The following is an 18,382-nucleotide window of genomic DNA, read 5'->3' as shown; positions in this document are numbered from 1 at the left end:
AACTTTAAAGCTTTGGATATCAATATGTGTGTTAGAATATACAGAATCAGCCACTGAGATGAGATCATCCAAGCATAATAAACAATAGATGATGATATCAGATACCATCAACCAAAAACAACTCGAATAGTCTAATGTTAGGACAACATACAATTACCTACTAACCTATAAATTTTGTTGGTTTTGTTTATTGCAATTATTTTTATTAGCCATACTCCAAAACCTCCAAATTTTTATACTCTAAAATGGCTGAACATGACTTGTCTTTATTACTCTTTAATTTATTTTTAAAAGATGATCTGAATTTATTAAAGAGGAAAGGAAAATTAATTACACATTTATTTGTCATCACCAAATCTAAAACGTTACTATATGTTAGCTTCATTTATTTGTCATCTCCACTTACTCCTTTTTTGTTAAGATATAAATATACTCATAAATTAACCATTCTCCTCCATTCCTATATTTTTCCGAGAAAAAAAAATGGCAATTAAATCAATGAGGGTTATAGATATTGTTGCAATTGCAATAATAATTTCCTTGTTGACACCAAAAACACTAGGTGATAGTTCTGATATTACTGACTCCAACTACGACGAATTAGATGCATATGGTTCTTCGCTATATTATTCCATTCCTGATGAGCATCGTAATCATGAAGAGGCGTTCGCACCTGCGCCATATGCTGAACAAGTGGAGGAATGTTTAGATAATATTTCAGACGATTGCGGGGCAATGATATTCAACAGGATAATGGACAATGGAAAGTATACAAATGTTGAAGATTGTTGTTGCTTTCAACTTTTAACACTAGGGAGAAAATGTCATAATGCAATTATTGAATCAACTCTTGCTAGACATGAAATGAAGGGAGTGAATGCAGCTGAAATTTGGAAAAATAGTGACAAACTTTGGGAAGAATGTGAATCTATATCACCATCACCATCTTATTAATTTAAATCTCTCAATTTATTTTTTTTCAATCAATAATGCTATTTATTGATGCATGCTTTTAAATAAATTAAATTGTTGGACTTATAATATGTGGGTAACAATTTCTTTTTGATTGAGATAATATACATCTAAACGGTGATTGTCTTGACCCGTGTATCTAATTTATACAATATAATAGAATTGAGTGATTCATATTTATCAGCTTGAATTATAGTTTTAACAAATCAAGAGTTTTTATGAAATGGATTTATTTATTACTAAAAGAAATATATATCTTCAGTATCATAGTAGAAGTCATAAATTACTTCATAGAATGTTTCAAAAGAGCCTAATAACAAGTCATATAAGTCTAAGGACAATGCATATGAGTATATTTTGAATACACTTTTAAAAGATATATTGCGTGTTATTTCCGGCCAGCTTTTCTATATATAAAAATAAAAATCTCTTCGAAAAAGAATATAAAAATAAAAAACAAATCTATAAAGAATAAGAATTAAAAAAACCCTTGATATGTAGAAAAATACTTGTTATATTTCATTTTTCATACTTATGATTCAACTTTATATATTATTATTGTTCCGGCTAATACTTAGATATTATTATCTATTTTTAGTACTCAAATGTTTCATATTCATCGTTTGGTTAAAATTAACTTCACTAGTTTTTTTTTTCTTTCAGTTTTTAATTTATGTTTTTTTTTTTTTTGAAAAAGTAAAAACTTAATTCGTAAACTTCCCTTTTTTCCCACCACTTTTCTAACTAAAATTGTGAAAAATCGATGTATTTTGTAAATTAATTTTTCGAGCACAAAAAGAAAATCATATAGTATAAGTCATTTTTGTGAGAAAATAACAAAGATGATTTTTATGTTTGAGATTGATTTAAATAGTCTCTTAAATATTGTATTTGGATCTTTTAAATTTTTTCATAAGTTGACACTTATTCCATCAAATTTGTCAAATATTTGATAAAAATAATGATTAAAAATATTTAACCATAAACACCAAGTAAGTCTTACCAAGAGTATAGGGAGAAAAGTCTCTCTCTACTCCTCCCTTTTTCTTCCGTCACCCAAATCACCATGGACGAAACTCTAACTCCTTCCTTGCTCCCGAATCCTCCGATTCTCAGCTTCCATAAAGATATTCCTATGGGGGACTCCCCCTCCCCCCTCCTATAAAGACATAGTCGCAGGGAAATTAAACCTCTACCACATCCTCTTGTCAGAACCCTTGGAGCCAGATCCTAAGAGAGGGTCAGTGCAGGGGGGTAAAGGAATCTTATTATCAAATGAAGAGAAACTCCGTTGGTATACTCCCTAGATCAATTCCGTCATTATTAAACCTATCAAAGGAAATCTCAATCATCAATATCTCAAGAGGAAGCTTGAAGACCTATGGAAGCTGTCTGAACCATTATGCCTTATAGATCTGGGATTAGGCTTTTACACCGTCAAACTTTTCAAAGCGGAGAACCAAGCCTCAATTTTGCAGGGAGGACCTTGGTTAAGTAGGAACCAAACTTCATTCCAAACTGCTAAAAAATTGACTCAACAACGATTTGGATCAGACTTCCCCATCTTCCCACTGAATTTTTCGACATAGCCATCCTCCATAGAATTGGGGCAGAAATTGGGACTCTGCTAAAGGTGGATGCTTGTACCTCAGCGGCTCTAAGGGGGAGGTACGCGAGAATCTGTGTCCAAGTCCCCCTGGAAACACTGGTGACTCCCTCAATTACCATAAATCATCATAGTCAACAACTTCTGTATGAAGGGGAGGGCTTTCTCCGTAAAAATTGCGGACGACTGAGGCACACGGGGTCCAACTGTTCTTACCATTTGAAGCACTCCCAAACACAAGATACCAATGCCAGCTCAAAGATGGAGTCCCTCAGCGCACCTATTTCAATCCAAACGCTAGGAGAAGAATCCACATCGGACTGGCAAACAATCTCCTTTACTAAAAAAAAAGAAATTGGGACCAAAGCAACACCAACATAACATGAACGAACCTCTCCCCGGCAAGGTTAAACCATCGGCGGGGAACCCAGGTAAGTCCCCTAACCGTAACCATGCAAAGGTGGCACTAGAAGGGATGACAAAGTCCTACCCAACAGAGCCCTCTACTCCTGGGTTAACCCACACCGACTCGTCAAAGTTCATCAGTATGGGCCCAAGTAAAAATCAGGCCCAACCGTCCCTCGCTGCTAAGAGAATCAAGACCATCGCGTCGAATGGGCCTGTCTACGAAGCCCAAATCTTAGCTGAAAAGCCACAGCCCACTTCTTCTATTACTTCTTCTCTTTTTACTTATCCTCCGAAGGACCTTAAAGTGAAAGAAACCCTCCTTGAGGGGCCCCCCACGGGTGAGCTAGACAAAGGCAATCATAAGCATGCTGCCTTGACGGTGGGAAACTCTTCAGCTTCCCCTGGTGATTTGACTAGAAGCAGTCAGGCGGAGGACATATCATTAAATGCTAGTTGTCCTCCCAAAGGCAAAACCCCTTAGCTCCCTCTTCCTATCTCTCACCACTATTTATACCCGAAGGAAAGCATGACAGAACTCATTTTAGAGGAAAGTCATGGACAACTCCAACTCCAACCAAATAATAATCACAATAGTACCATTAACACCGGACCACCAACCAACCTCATGGTTGGAAATTTGCCTAACCAACCAAACCATCCCACTCCACTTAGAATTGGAGGGGAGACAACTCATAATTCTCATTCAAGACCCCCAATACTTAGCTCAACTAGCAATGGTGAGCTTGAATCAGGGGCTGTAAGCATATGGACCAAAAGTCTGAATGGCCACATTGTTACAGGTGATCAACTTTCCCCACCAGGAGAAGCTGAGCACGGAATCTCTAGCTAGTATCCTGAATGGCATGAGCCTGATCCTCTCTTTATTCCCTCTACCCAACCCAGCCCTGATGTTGATGGGACCAGTCTTCACCTCTCCTGAGGGTCACCAAGCTGTCCCACCGCCTCCTCAGATGACCACAAACCCTTCATACTTAACACTGGAGAGGATAGAAAGAGTGAATGCCCTGGAATCTTTAAAAGAGACCAACAAAGAGCTGGAGAAATTCCTATCACAGCTCAGAGTCCCAACATCAGAAGTTCTGGATATGGTCGAACCACTAACTCTAGAGTTCAAAGAGACAGCACAGGAAATAGTGACCATTATGATACCCTTAGGGTTAGAAAGACTAGGAATAAGATCAAAAATAGTAAATCCCTTAAGAGAGGAGAACCCTTTGGTCACACTGACCCCTTTTAACAAAAAGAGGAAGACCTCCCTACTGTCTCTCCTACCCAACCCCAAGGAAAGAAAAAGGATAATGCATCACAACCACACCCTCTTCACTCCAAGATGAAGAACTGCATAGTTTGGAATATTAGAGGGGCAAAGAATGCTGAGTTCAAAAAACATTGTAAAGCTATGATCAATATCCACCATCCTTGCATCCTAGCTTTACTTGAGACCAAAATGGCTGATCATCAGGACCTTACTGAAGAACTGGGCTACCAGAACTTCATTCAGTCTGAAGCTAATGGCAACTATGGAGGGTTGGTTATCATGTGGAAGGATGATACTATCTCCATCATTACTATCTCTATCAATCCTCAGTCCATCAATGCAAAAGTTTAGGTTAGCTCCCCACTCTCCTCCTGGTTCATTAGTGTTTTTATGCTAGCACTGATCTTAACTCTAGGATCATCCTTTGGGTCCATCTCTCCTCCTTTTTGGATACCTACATTACCCCTGAGGGTAAGAGCTGGCTGACGGGAGGGGATTTTAATGAAGTCCTTAGAGCCTCTGAGAAATTTGGAGGCTCAAAAGTCAATCCCAATAGGATCAATCTCTTTATGAACTGCCTTAACCACTGTAACCTCATTGACTTGGGCTTTAGGGGGAGTAAGCACACTTGTTCAAACATGAGATACATAAACAGGCAGGATCTCATTCTTGAAAGACTAGACAGATGCCTGGCAAATGACCCTTGGATCCACTCCTACCCTGAGGCTTCAATCACTCATTTGCCTAGAACCTACTCTGACCACTCCCCTCTTATTCTCAATTTAGGTATCTCCCCTACTTTCCAATCAAAACCCTTTAAAGTAGAGTCTATGTGGCTCAGCCATCAGGACTTCCCTAACTTGGTCAGAAAGGTATTTTCCAACTGTCACTGCATCACCTCTGCAATCGCTGACTTTGTAAATAAGGCTAGAATTTGGAATAAACACACTTTTGGGGACATTTTCAGGAAAAAAAATACAAGATACCAACGCCAGCTCAACCCCTATCACATCTCTTCTTTGCTGATGACCTTACCTTTTTTGCTAGAGCTGATCACAAGAACTGCATCACCATCAACAAAATCATCCAAAGCTTTAGCTCCCACTCTGGAAAAAGGGTTAACTTTGCAAAATCCAAGGTCATCTTTTCCAGGAATTATGATTTGAATACTCTGAATGATCTTTCCTCCCTCCTAGGAATCCATCATTCAAACAACTTTGGTAAATATCTAGGCTATCCTATCTTTCATAAAAAATCTATTAAAGCTAACTTCCAATTCCTCATTGATAATATGATGGGAAAGCTAACTGGCTGGAAAACAAAATTCCTGAACATGTCTGGTAGGGTCACCCTTTCAAAAGCCTCTCTAGCTAGCATTCCAAATCACATTATGCAGTATATCCACCTTCCTACCTCCATCCATAAACCAATTGATAGAACCCAAAGAAAATTTATCTGGGGTACCACTGAGGTTAGAAAAAAGATGCACCTCATCAATTGGGACACCATCACTAAGCCCAAAAAAGATGGGGGTCTTAATTTGCACAGAGATGCCATTAAAAATGAAGCTCTACTTGGAGCCTTAGCTAGAGACTATACTCTAATCCAAAATCACTCTGGGCTAGCACTCTCATTGCTAAGCATGGTAACAGGAAGATAAACTATTGCAATGGGTCCAGAACCTGGTATAATATTATCAGAACCTGGAAATTATGCAGGAATGCTCTCCATTGGTCCATTAAAGATGGTTCTAAAGTAGATGCATGGAGGGATAGATGGATCCCTAGTCTCCCCTCCCTTGACACCATATCCAAGGCCCCAATACCAACCCCCCTAACCCTATCATGGTAAAAGACATCTGGAAGAGGGGAAGGTGGGATTTCTCTATCCAACCCTTTAGTGTCCCCCCAAATATTGTCAATACCATCAAGAACTCTTTCATTCAGAGTTCCTACCTCTGCCAGAACACCCCTCTTTGGGCTCTCAAGAGTAATGACATCTTCACATACAAAAGTACCTACTACTACATCTCCAGTAAAGGACACCAGCACCAACACAATCATCAGATCTTCTTCTCCTGGATTTGGAGCCTTAACCTTCCTAACAAAATCAAAATTTTCATATGGCTCATCCAGCACAATAGCCTTCCTACAAAATCAAATTTCTATAAAAGAGGCATTAACCTCAGCACTACCTGTGATATGAGTACGATCATGATTTTGGATCAATACATAAAGAACTCGTGCTTGGGTGACTGGACAACTAATGGAATAAGCTTTGGAGTATTGGCTCATTAAGAGCATTTTAGTCATTTTGTAATAAGTTATAACGTAGGCTATTAATAGAACATATTAGGTCATTTTCTCATAACTTAGATGATATTTTGAGAGCTCTTTGAGAGTGTTCATACAAGTGTGGATATCACTTGTAACAAGTGTGAAATCACTTGTGATGGTTGCTTGTTTTGAAACGTTGGTTGCTTGGGACTTTCGTTCCCTTGAGGTCACCGTAAGAACTTGATGTTATTTGTATGAATTCTTAGGTCTTAGTGTTTAATATACACTTTGGTTCATAGTATTTGTGCATTGTGTGTCAAGTTATCTATCATTCTATCTTATTATTGTTGTTGTGTTCATTCTCTGTTTTGGTGTCCAAACCCAAGACCTTTTTGTGTCATTTTTGTTCTTGTTATTGTGTTGTAATATTAGTTTGTGGCTCGCTGATTATAGGTATTTAACACCTTAGAATCGTGTTGTTATCTTGCTTGTATTGTTATTGTATAGTGAATCTGATAGAGGTCACCAAAAGGGGTCCTCGATTCTTCAAATCATGGACTGTTTTGGTGTGTGTTAGTGTCTTCCTTGTCGATCTTGTATCATTTGGTATCAAATCCATCTTTGATTTTGTTTTAACAAGAACAATCTTGGGCTTGAGAGTTGAAAAAAAAGTGAAGTGTTCTTGAGATTGTTCTTGTCCAAAAGTTGGGTCTTGTTTTAGTCTTGGCCGAGATATTTTCTTTGTGACTAGATCTTGTAGTCTTTTGTTTGTTTAGATTGTTTCTAGTGTTGGTTTCTTTCTCACCAACACTAAAGTATCTAGATCTAAAAATTTGAGCTTATGTTGTTGACCTTGTTGATGTAAATTGGAAGTTGGTCGTGTGTTGATATTGTTGATCTTGGCCATGTGTTGCAATTGTTGTGGACTTGGAGGTGAATGTTGGTGGTGTTCTTGAGAAATTGTTATTGAGATCTTGTTGTTCTTCACATCCTGACATCTCTTAATCAATATAAAGTATAACATAGATCCAAAAAAGGTGTAAGATAAAGTTGAAAAGTTGTTCGTGAAGAGACTTGAACACATCACTTCAAAGACTTGTCAACCACTTTTCCATATTTCAAGGACCTTGTTTTGTGGGAATAGTAAAGTCAAGTCTCACTTTTTGAGTTGGAATTTGAAAAAGTTTCTAAGACTTGAATTTTTCCACCAAAAGACAAACTCATCCATTCCAAATTGTATCAAGACAAAAGCTTCAAATTGGTGATTAAAAAAAAAATTGTGTGGGACCACAACCAATTACGTGGCTGCCATATCATCACATTTTACTGTTCACGCAACATAAGTAAGCTCGAATTTTTAATTTCTTAGTTTCTAATCTTTGTTTCTTAGTTACATTTTGTTGATTCTATTGCTAATTAACAAACTAGTAATTGTCTACTAGGTTGTAAATTAGTTTTGGGTCCATTTATTCATGTCTACATTTCTTTGTGTGCTTTTATCTTTTCGAAAACTCATTGTAGCCTTTTGACTCAAGTATGTACAAATTTATTTTGAGTCGTTGCAAACAAAAATTCATTCCGGTCTTAAGCCGCAAGTGGGACCAAGTAACTTCATTGGAGTAAAAACGGTGTACCAACACTTGTGAGACCAATTGAGTGATACTAGATAAAGTGTGAGCTTGAGAGTTAGTGAGGGTGATTTTTGCTAACCTTAACTTATTATTGTTTGTGTTTTGTTTAGTATTTCTTATTAGGTATGATGGCTTCGGGTGAAGGTAGTCCAAGAGCCTCGAGAGAGGTAACTATGGATGCTTTGTTGGCGGCCATAATGAGCGTGAAACATGATCTTAGTGGTCGAATTGAGAGGATGGAGGAAAGGATGGACGGGATGGAGGGTGCCTTTTCAAGGAGAATGGATACATTGGAAGTTCATTTAGATTCCAACCATTCAAGTTCGAAACACAACCACACCTCAACTAGTGGACATGCTAGGGGTAATCTCTCCCTGCACCCCAACATGTTTAACCCCACTAACTGGACCCTCACCTGGGAGAGTCTTAGCAAGGTCAATTTTGACAATAACACTCCTTGGAGCACTCTCTTGCCTTACTGCCTGTGGCACCTTTGGAAAGTCAGGATGCTAACTCCTTCTAGGGAGCCAAGACCAAACTTTCCTTTACCATTCCTCATGTTGAGACTGTTGAATATCTCTCTCTTGGAAGTGCTAGATCTACCAACCCTAAGACAAAGCTCCAAGTCAGTTGGCTTCCCCACATCGAAATTCTTTCAAACTTAATACGGATGGATCTTGCCTTGGGAACCCGGGGAAAGGGGGAGTAAGGGGATTCATTAAAAATAGTAATGGAGATTGGGTCATGGGTTTTAGTAAAAACTACATGCACACGACCAACAATCTCGTGGAACTCATGGCACTCAAGGAGGGCCTGGAACTTGCTATACTTCATAACTTCAAACCTCTTGAAGTTTGTGTGGACTCTATGGAGGTCATTAATATGTTACGAAATGGTAACCTTCTCTATGACTCTATCTTATATGCCTGCAGATCCTTACTAAAGAGCTTGGGGAGTCCTCCAATCCAGCACACCTTCAGAGAGCAGAATAGGGTAGCGGACAAACTAGCAAAGCTTAGCTCGAAAAAGGAACTCTTTGATCGACTTCATGTTTTTGTAACCCCACTAGCGGGAATAGGGATAGTTTTTTGGGAGGACTTTGTAGGGAAAACTTTCCCAAGATCTGTATCTAATGTCAATACTAACTCAAGCAGTTTTGTGTTTGTGCCTGACTAGACTTTTTGTATGTTAAACTACTTTTAATTAATGGCATTTCATCTAGTTTACCAAAAAAAAAAAAAAAAAAAAAGCCTAAGTTGTACAACAAAAAATTGAAGTAGACACTAACAAATAACAAAAACTACACAAAGTTATACCAAACTTTAGAAATAAATTAAAAATAACATAAATTGTAAAAACTAATAAATCAAAAATAACAAAAATTATAAAAACAGAAACCTTATACATGAGTCCCACAGGTTTTTTTTGTTACTTTCAAATCTAACCGTCAAATTTGATAAATATTTCATCAAAATTAAAAATATTAATTTTTGACAAACTTAAAGAACCAAATATATGTTAAACACATACTTAATGGACTATTTTAAACTAATACTCAAAGATAGAGACCATTTTTGTCATTTTTTCTATAGAACAACCCGAACAGCTATTTCTACTTCACTTTTCCCATTTTCTCCTTCTTTTATCGAAGCCGATTATTTTCAATTCCAGAAAATTATCACCAATCCACTAAAAGTATAATTGTAATTCTGTTACATATTGATAATCGTGTCAGTTTTTATATATCTTAATTAATTTTATGAGATATGTTTTACCTTCAAACTAGCAACACGTGCCCATTTCAGTAAGTATACTTGTAATTCTGATATACATCCTCTGATTTAACTTTCATGTATGTTAGTTAATTCTACGAGAAACGTGTCATCTTTCACTAGCCATACATGCTAAGTTCCAGTATAATTATATCTCTATAATATATTTTTAATTATGATATCTAGTCAGTTTTCGTGTACCTTGCTTAATTCACGTGATACGTTCACCTCCCGCAACAGCACGTACCAATTTCCAGTAAGTATAATTATAATTCTGATATATTCTGTCTGGTACTCTTTACACGTACTTTAATTAATTCTATAGATATATGTCACTTTCCATCAGCAACACGTGCCACCACGTAACTCTATCTATCGAGGCTAGGAGAAATAGAAAGTAATCACGTAGTATTTTTATCTCTATTACGATTTAAATTTAAAACCTAATGATTTCGCTTTATTGATCACCAGGTCACGGGTTCACCCAAAATGAAATCTTTAAGCAAAAGGTTTACTTTATATGATAACTTTGTCTACCTGTTTAATAATTGGCCCTTTTTTGTGCTTTTTTTTCTGGTGTATTTGATGTGTGCAGTCAGATTTGTAGCTATTTGCTATTTTTGTTATCACTTTTCCCATTTTCTCCTCCTCCATTTATGAAAGCCAATGAATTTAATTGCAGAAAATTTTTGTCCATCCAATAAGCATATTATAATTCTTATATTGTTGTTATACATTACCGAATTGCTTGTTAGAGGCGGATCTAACATTTGAAGCATATAGGTTTGCGATTCTAGTTCGTTTAAGTTACGGTAATAACATATTTAGTGTAATTCTACTCTTACCGTACCTCTATCTTAGGGAGGTAGAGAGTAGAGAGGAGAGGTTGTCCAATAGAGCTCGGGTCAAGAAAAAGCATATCAGAGCTTTTTTTATTTTGATTGTGAATTCGGATATACAATCTTTAAGAAACAGCCTCTGGCAGAAATGCAAGGTAAGGTTGCGTACGATATACCCACCACCTTGTGGTGGGGTCCTTTCCCGGACACCGCGCATAGCGGTAGCTTTAGTGCACCGGGCTGCCCTTAGAAACTACATAAAAAACACTATAAGATGAAATCTTTGAGCAATTTGTGTATGTGCAGGTTTCAAATTTTAATACTCTGATCATAAATCTGTCTTCTTGTTTAATAATTGGCATTTTTTCCCTTTATCCGGTGTATTTGATTTGTGACAGATAAATTCATTGGTTGTGTAACTGTGTGATTCTGATGGGGCATCACGAGACGAATTCTTCCAGTAGTAGAGACAGGTCTCCCTCACAGCAAAGGCACAGGCATAGGCGTAAGGAAAGGGATTTGGATAGAGAATTGTCATCTGAAAGAAGAGAACGAAGGTCAGGAAGAGATTTAATTGAGCGTAGATCACCTAGGCCGAGACGTGATTACTCTTATTCGGCTTCAAATCATCAAAGCATGGATCATCATAGATCAAGTTCAAGTTTTAGTGTTGACACAGAAAGACAAAATGAGGTGTTTTATTTGTTTATTATGAGTACCCTTTTGTATTGGAGTATTATGTGTGTGTGTGTGTGTTTTGTACTTATTGTGGACATGATCTTAGATGAGAGGTTGTGAAGAACACAAATTAAGGTAGAAGGTTAGTAGGTGGGAATGCATTGTCTTGTCGTTCGGACATACTAGTAGTTGTAGTATTACGCTTGTAGTTTCTTGTCCTTCAGTTTCTATCTGTTGTTTCTTGTACGTCGACTACCGTATTGTTTTGTTGTAGTACTATTCTGTTACTATCTTACTGCTTTGGTCTGTCTTTCTTGAGCTGAGCCTCTCTATCGCTGAGGTAGGGGTAAGGTCTGGTAGGGCCGTAGAGATAAGGTCTGTGTACACTCTACCCTCCCTAGACCCCACTTTGTGAGACTACACTGGGTATGTTCTTGTTGTTGTACATTTGTTGTTTGCCATAAAACTATTGGACATTGAAGAGTTCTTAAAAGATTGCTTAAACTAAATTCTGGCATAGGCTGCCAAATTCCGGAGTTTGAGAATTGAAATACTTGGGCTTTGAATAATTAAGCGGAAGATGGAAATTATAAGAAGATGAATATTAAAAAAATTGAGTGTATTGAAAGAAGATAACACTGTAAATCTCATTTATATTACTTGAGAGTTGAGACAACCTAATTGAATGTGGCCTTAGACACCCGAAAAGAAGAGGGTCTTTGGGATGACATCTGCAAATAGATTACTAGCATTAGGAAGGAATTGACAGATGTTGAACCTTGCGTTGCTTGAAATTGCTACCTTGCAAACAAGAGAATATGAGAACCTTGATTAACGTGTTCGATGAGAGTGCTAGAAGAAAGTAAAAAGTTGAGATCTCTAAAAACTGAAAGAGGAGTCAAATGAGAATAATAGGGGAAGAAATAGCAGGAAGTGATTTACAGCAGTGAAGACAAGCTAGAAAGTTATGATTACTTTAGTCGGTGATTGAACATCCATCTATTTTTGAGCATTGTAACCAACGGTTGTTCGCTTCCTTTGCTTGTTTTTGAAGGTCATAAAAATGAAACGGATATCAGAAACCCTAGCATACTCTTCTTAGTGGAAAATTTTGTACTTCCAAATGCATTTTGCATATTTGTCCTCTCTCACACTTGAAAAAATATTCTAATTACTATTCCATCTTTTTCTCAGGTCTTCTACTCAACTGGTTCCAAAAACTGGTAAGCCCCTTCATCGACCCTACTTGTGAGTACATTCCATAAACTTCCTTTCCTTTGTCATACCTAGTCAGGCTGAGAATCAGGAGATCTCCTCGCCAAGAATGAATGAAGCATGACTATACTTAGAATATGGCATAAAGTTATCAAGATTGAATATCTTTTGCATAAATCAATATCTGATTGATTTGATGGAAATTTTATGGACAAGGTGCTTACAAAAGTCAATGAACTTTCAAAAGTAAAAGGTTGTGCACGAAAAAGGATTTTCTAAAGTACGTCAATCATCAATTGTAACTGAAAGTAAGTGTTCCAATAGTTTACAGAAAGATAAAGAAGGTCCAACAATTTTTTGTTTTCAACTCCTTCGAACGGTTTACAGTAGTTCCTCTGTTTCACCTATTATCCACATGGGCATCAAAGGAGTTATTTCCAATGCTTTCCTTCTCTGCCTCTTCTAAACTCCCTAGCATCTCTCAATTGTTCCTAGCATCACCGAATCAAATCCTTAAGTGAAACCCTGTTTTGCGTGAGCTGCAATGTGAGGCTCTCGCTTCTCTACTCTTCTTTCTATTCTCCATCTTGAATTTGAAGTCAAAACACTATTTGACCAAATTGCTCATCTTCAAATCAAAATTAAGAAGGGACAGCTTCTCTCTTCAGTAGATGGATACCTGCAATTAGCTGAAAGCAGTAATGCCAAATCTTTTGATAGGTAGCAGTACTGACCATTTCTAATGCATAGATTCATCCATCATTGCTGGCCTTCTACTGGATTATTATGTTACTAAGAACAAAGGAGTACATCTCCTTCAAATGATTAAAAAAAAAAAAGAAGGAAAGTGCTATTGCGTAGACCTATGGTCATGTAAATAGTAAAGTTTTATCTTTCTATGCAATGTCCATAGCCATAAGTGGTGGCATCTCTTGGAGACTGCTTACTGTTTTCTGGATGCGTGTGTGGCATCATAATTGCTTTCGAACTAATTCTGTGTGTGTGAGAATGTCTACATCTGCCTATTGAATGTGCAATCACTATCCCTTTGTGATCAGCATATATGACTACCTTTATCCAATATTTTGAGTCATACATTACTTGCTGAGCAGGAAGGACAGAGATGTTAGCATGGCTAGAATGAAGGCAGATGAAAAGGACCTGGAAGCTAAAGAGGAGGTATATTGATTCTTCCGTTGTTATGATGCTGTTATTAATAAAAAGTTAGCCTTCTGTTGGACCTAGAAGTTGCTGCACAGTCTGACTTCTTTTTTCCATTTCAGCTCTTAAGACTTAAACTTTGGCATTTGCAAAGGGGATTATATGCCCCTACATTGTCTCTAAACTTCATATACTAAGCTGGTTAAATCTCTGTTATGCAGCAAATGACAATGTTGGAGATGTCTGGAGATCTTACCATGGAATCTAAACAACTCACAGGTAGTAGCTGTGTTTCCTTTTAGCTTCATATCCCAAAGAATTCTTCTCTCTTGACCTTAAAGGAGACTTTAGTTGCTAGATTTAAACATTTAGGTTAAACATATAGCTTTCATCAGGGTCTCCTCTGTTATCCTCTTGTACAGTAGTCTTTCTTAAATTTAAAAAAGTTACGTGTGTATATACACATCATATATATTTATGCACAGAGATTCACATGTATCTATATATTTATTGGTTGTTACTTTTGGGAGGGCTGGGAAGAGGAAACTGGGTTGCATGGTTGAAGAAAGTATCACCGACAAAGAATTAGAAATTTCAGTTCGTTTCTTAGAAAATATCTGAAATGATTTCTCAATTACTGGCCCTAAGATCAGGTAGATCCATTTTGAAAATAGTTTTTTCTTTTTGGTTATTGTCCCATAAGTTCAGGTTTGTTCTAGTGATCAGACAGATTTTGCCAAGAGATCATGAGACTAAGGTCTTTCATTATGGCCTTGACCCATCACTTCTTTAGATCATCTTGTTTTGCTTTCTTTTATGTTCTTAACAAGTTCCAACTAGAAGAAAAGAAATCAATTTGGATGAAGAAAAGATGTTTATAAGATGCAGTTATAGCGAGCAATCTATGTTTGGCCACACATACCTATTCGGCTACTCCAATAGCTTGCTTAACTGAAGCTTGAAACAATGTTTAGTATTTCTTTCTTCTTTATTTGTTTTTTTGTTTTCAAAGGTGTCTGAGATGGATTAGTACACTTCCTTGGTTCATCATGAATTGAATTCACATGAGAAATCTCTTTTTTCTTTCTTCAATATATATAAATATGAAGTAACTCCTGTCTCTCCCACAGAAGCATGTGCGTGCATGCACGGAACCAAATGGTTTCTCTGTACTTTTCATTGGATACGAACCATATGACCAAGATGCCTGGGTTATATTCTGTATGATGCTTGGAAGATGTTAGGTGAGAATACGAGGGTGAAGTACAAAGGGAGGTACTAGGTAGAGTAGAGAAGTATGGACTATTTTTGCTTTCTCTTAGCTCCCAAAGTAACTTGATGCTTGGAAGATGTTAGGTGAGAATACGAAGGTGAAGTACAAAGGAAGGTACTAGGTAGAGTAGAGATGTATGAACTATTTCTGCTTTCTCTTAGTTCCCAAAGTAACTTATAGAAGTTTCTGGATGGACTTGCATTCTCTAGTTTTTGTGCATGTCAGTGTATGCCTAATCTTATAGGCTATTTGCTGATTTAAAGATATCTTTATCAGAGGGAAGAAAGGAGGAAACCAACATTTCACTGGAATATAGCAGTGACATGAAGAAGGCAAGACTCCATTCAACACTGGTTGCTCTCCTCAACGATCCTGTGCTTGCTGACGTACCAAGAAAACCAACTCTGACGGATGTGGACACCCTTATCAGCTTAGAACTTGGCAGTGCTATGCGTATCTCTATCCTCAAATTGGATGGCAGCTCCTTTGGTACTTACATCTCGGTGTTCTTAAATCTTAGTTGGGAACTTCTTTTATTGGTTGTATTGGACAAAAATAAATAGTTACATGCATTAATTTTCTTCCTTTTGATGTAGATGTGACAGTGATGAATTCCGCAACAGTTAAGGACTTGAAACAGGCTGTTCGTAAAAGGACTGACGACACCGAGCAATCTCAGATGGGCCATCGGCACATTTCTTGGTATGTTGCTCGAAATATTATAGGACTATTGTGACTTTGTGCTCTTAGAGTTGGCTCATGATTTCCTTTCATCATAGCCTTCCATTGGATATGTGACATTCTTAAATCTCAGTAGCGGGAAAAGTGAAATGTTGAAACTCAAAGACAATATAATTGGCGAACGTACTGTAAGAGGGCAAATATTTTCTGTTCGTAGAAGCAAAAAGAAGTGTGTAAAAGTTGAAACTGCAAAAGATAAGGAAAAGGTTGAAGTTTCTAAATCAGCAATTTGTATGTAAGAATTACTTAGGAAGGTAGCCTCAGAATGATGCTATGGTGCTGGACCTGCTGGTACCTTTTCATAGAGGATTTATGGATGGATAACTACGAGTTAGCGGGTGACCAGCATTTTCACCAAGCTGAATGGCTGCCAGTCCACGCGCGCGTGCATCTGCAGACATTGTAACATAAATCACAACACTTTTAACAGACTACAATTGATGAATTGATTGATTAGATGGTGATGTCTACTTTAGTGGAGAATATTTGATGAAAGAGATCTTTTGAAGTGGTGTTACTTTCCTTTCCATGGTCAAAAGATGAATTTTCTGGCACACGAATTTGTCATTGCTTGCACATGAATTAGCTCACTTGGCATTCAAGTGTATGCTAGCCAAAACTTTGATTGAACTTTTAGTCTGTATAGGTTACTATAGTCTTAACGATAATTACCTAGAGTTTAATGGTGAAGCATCGATGACTTTACCTATAGCTTGATGATAATCATATTGAGTTACTTGTAAAACTGCTGACATTTATTTTCTGCCCGCTTTTGTTAGCCTGAACGCGTATTGCTGTTGATATGCAGGAGGCATGTGTGGTCAAATTTTTGCCTTTTATTCCACAATGAGAAGTTATTAGATGATACTGCTAAACTTCAGGACTACGGCATTAGGAACAATGCTCAGGTACTTTACTTTGATGCTTCACTTTCATATCGCAATTGCATTACCAAATACCAGTGTTTGACCTCGAGAAGATTGAAGAGAAGTACCAATAATGGTCTCCAGAAGTAGTAAATTACCTGACCGCTGGGGTGTTAGGCTGCAGCCCTCTAAGTGACCCCTTCCGTGATTAGGAAAATATCCTTAGGAGCTCAGCGTAAATCAAATCATCAAGAGATCCATTTAGCCTTTTACAAATATTAGTAGACTGTTGAACCCAGGGATTTGGTCTAGTGGTAAGAACGCAATGTGTGATGTCGGAGGTAGGTGCAGATCACAGGTTTGAACCGCATAACAGATCAATGTCTGGTATTTAAGTGGAGAAAGATAGAGAGTCCGTTATCTCCTGGTTTTGTATGTTGCGCAACTGACCCACGGGGATTTCTCGGTGATCAAAAGGAATGCATATTTTGTTAGTCTGATCATACATCCTGCTTGATATTCTTAAATGATCAAGTTGAAGAACTCTGCATTGAAAACGACAGGCTATTATAAAACCTAATAAAGGATCTAGACTACTCGCTGTCTTAGGGAGATGTTGAACTTCAATGGTTTTATTGCTTGTCTTGTAGATTGATTGTGGCAGTTGGCCTTTTGTTCTATATTGTACCGCCTTTATATTTGAGTTTTGTAACTCCTTATATATTCTATGCTTCAAGGTCTTCCATTTCTGTCATCGAAAGGGGTACAAGATCATATCAAAATATCAAATGGGTTAGAATGGACATCTGGATCATCTTCCAAAAGAGCATTAAGTTTAACTTTTTGAATATAGGCTTTCTTTTGAGCCAAGGGTCTATCGGAAACAGCCTCTCTACCTCACGAAGGTAGGGGTAAGGTATATGTACGTCCTACCCTTCCCAGAACCCACTTGTGGGATTATACTGGGTATGTTGTTGCTTTCTTTAGTAGTTGGAAGTAGGAACTCCATTTTATGTTCGCTCTTGTAAGATCTCGTCTTCTTCTTGATTTGTTGTTGTCTAACTTGAGTAGTTTGGTAGGTGCAATTCATTCCCTATGTCATCTCGAGGGCCTTTAAGAGGCATTCAAAGAGGAGAAAACACAGATTCTTTCATGGCCTAAGCAAAAAGGGACGTACAACGGATTGAATCAAGGGTTAGATTGCTGCATACAGAAACTACAGAATGATTGTACCTAAGCTTCTGGGATGAAATCATGGATGTAATAACAATGGTGTAGTAAAGTTGAGTGCCTTTGGCTTATCCCTGATCATATAAGTACCGAGGACTTCCTGGTTTAGAGATGAGCTTAAATGCAGTGAAATGGATAACGAATCTTCATATAGCCCATCTTATCTTGTAGTTATTCTATTGTTTAACAGTCTTTAACTTTATAAATTATAGCTAGGAGACGTACCAAAGAAATTTTGCATTAAAGTTCACTTTTAACTTAAGGTTACTTCCTTCCACTGTTAGCCTTAAGTATGCGTTAACAATATCTATCACAGATCAATAGACCTAATAATTAGTGCCCATTTGATCGTCAAATAGATTGGAAAGAGCCAGCAAGCACATCCACTCCAAGCTCTGAATTATAATAATTGCAATCAAACTTCAAAGCTATAGG

At 37.4% G+C, this 18,382-nt stretch overlaps 2 protein-coding genes across 12 annotated transcripts; both read left to right on the top strand.

Moving 5' to 3' along the window:
• The first annotated feature begins 483 nt into the window (after positions 1-483).
• Positions 484-954, top strand: LOC124889547 (protein DOWN-REGULATED IN DIF1 11-like). Its single transcript, XM_047401485.1, has one exon. The coding sequence runs from the start codon at positions 484-486 to the stop codon at positions 952-954; it is 471 nt and encodes a 156-aa protein (XP_047257441.1).
• Positions 955-9,768: 8,814 nt separating this feature from the next.
• LOC107851093 (U11/U12 small nuclear ribonucleoprotein 25 kDa protein) lies at positions 9,769-18,180 on the top strand. Of its 11 annotated transcripts, none has more exons than XM_047400706.1 (9): positions 9,769-10,200; positions 11,182-11,476; positions 12,656-12,684; positions 13,789-13,855; positions 14,059-14,116; positions 15,387-15,599; positions 15,707-15,812; positions 16,660-16,759; positions 17,797-18,180. In XM_047400706.1, the coding sequence occupies exons 2-9, from the start codon at positions 11,216-11,218 to the stop codon at positions 17,902-17,904; spliced, it is 942 nt and encodes a 313-aa protein (XP_047256662.1). In that variant the 5' UTR covers positions 9,769-10,200; positions 11,182-11,215; the 3' UTR covers positions 17,905-18,180. The 11 variants fall into 11 exon arrangements, with proteins under 11 accessions (XP_047256662.1, XP_047256660.1, XP_016551495.2 ...); XM_047400704.1 differs by having other exon boundaries at positions 9,817-9,867; XM_016696009.2 differs by having other exon boundaries at positions 9,817-9,976.
• The last annotated feature ends 202 nt before the right edge of the window (positions 18,181-18,382 follow it).

Source organism: Capsicum annuum, chromosome 12, assembly GCF_002878395.1.
Source record: "Capsicum annuum cultivar UCD-10X-F1 chromosome 12, UCD10Xv1.1, whole genome shotgun sequence".
NCBI lineage: Eukaryota > Viridiplantae > Streptophyta > Magnoliopsida > Solanales > Solanaceae > Capsicum > Capsicum annuum.
Note: the sequence above shows the minus strand (reverse complement) of the source record. Positions and strands in the feature narration are given on the sequence as shown.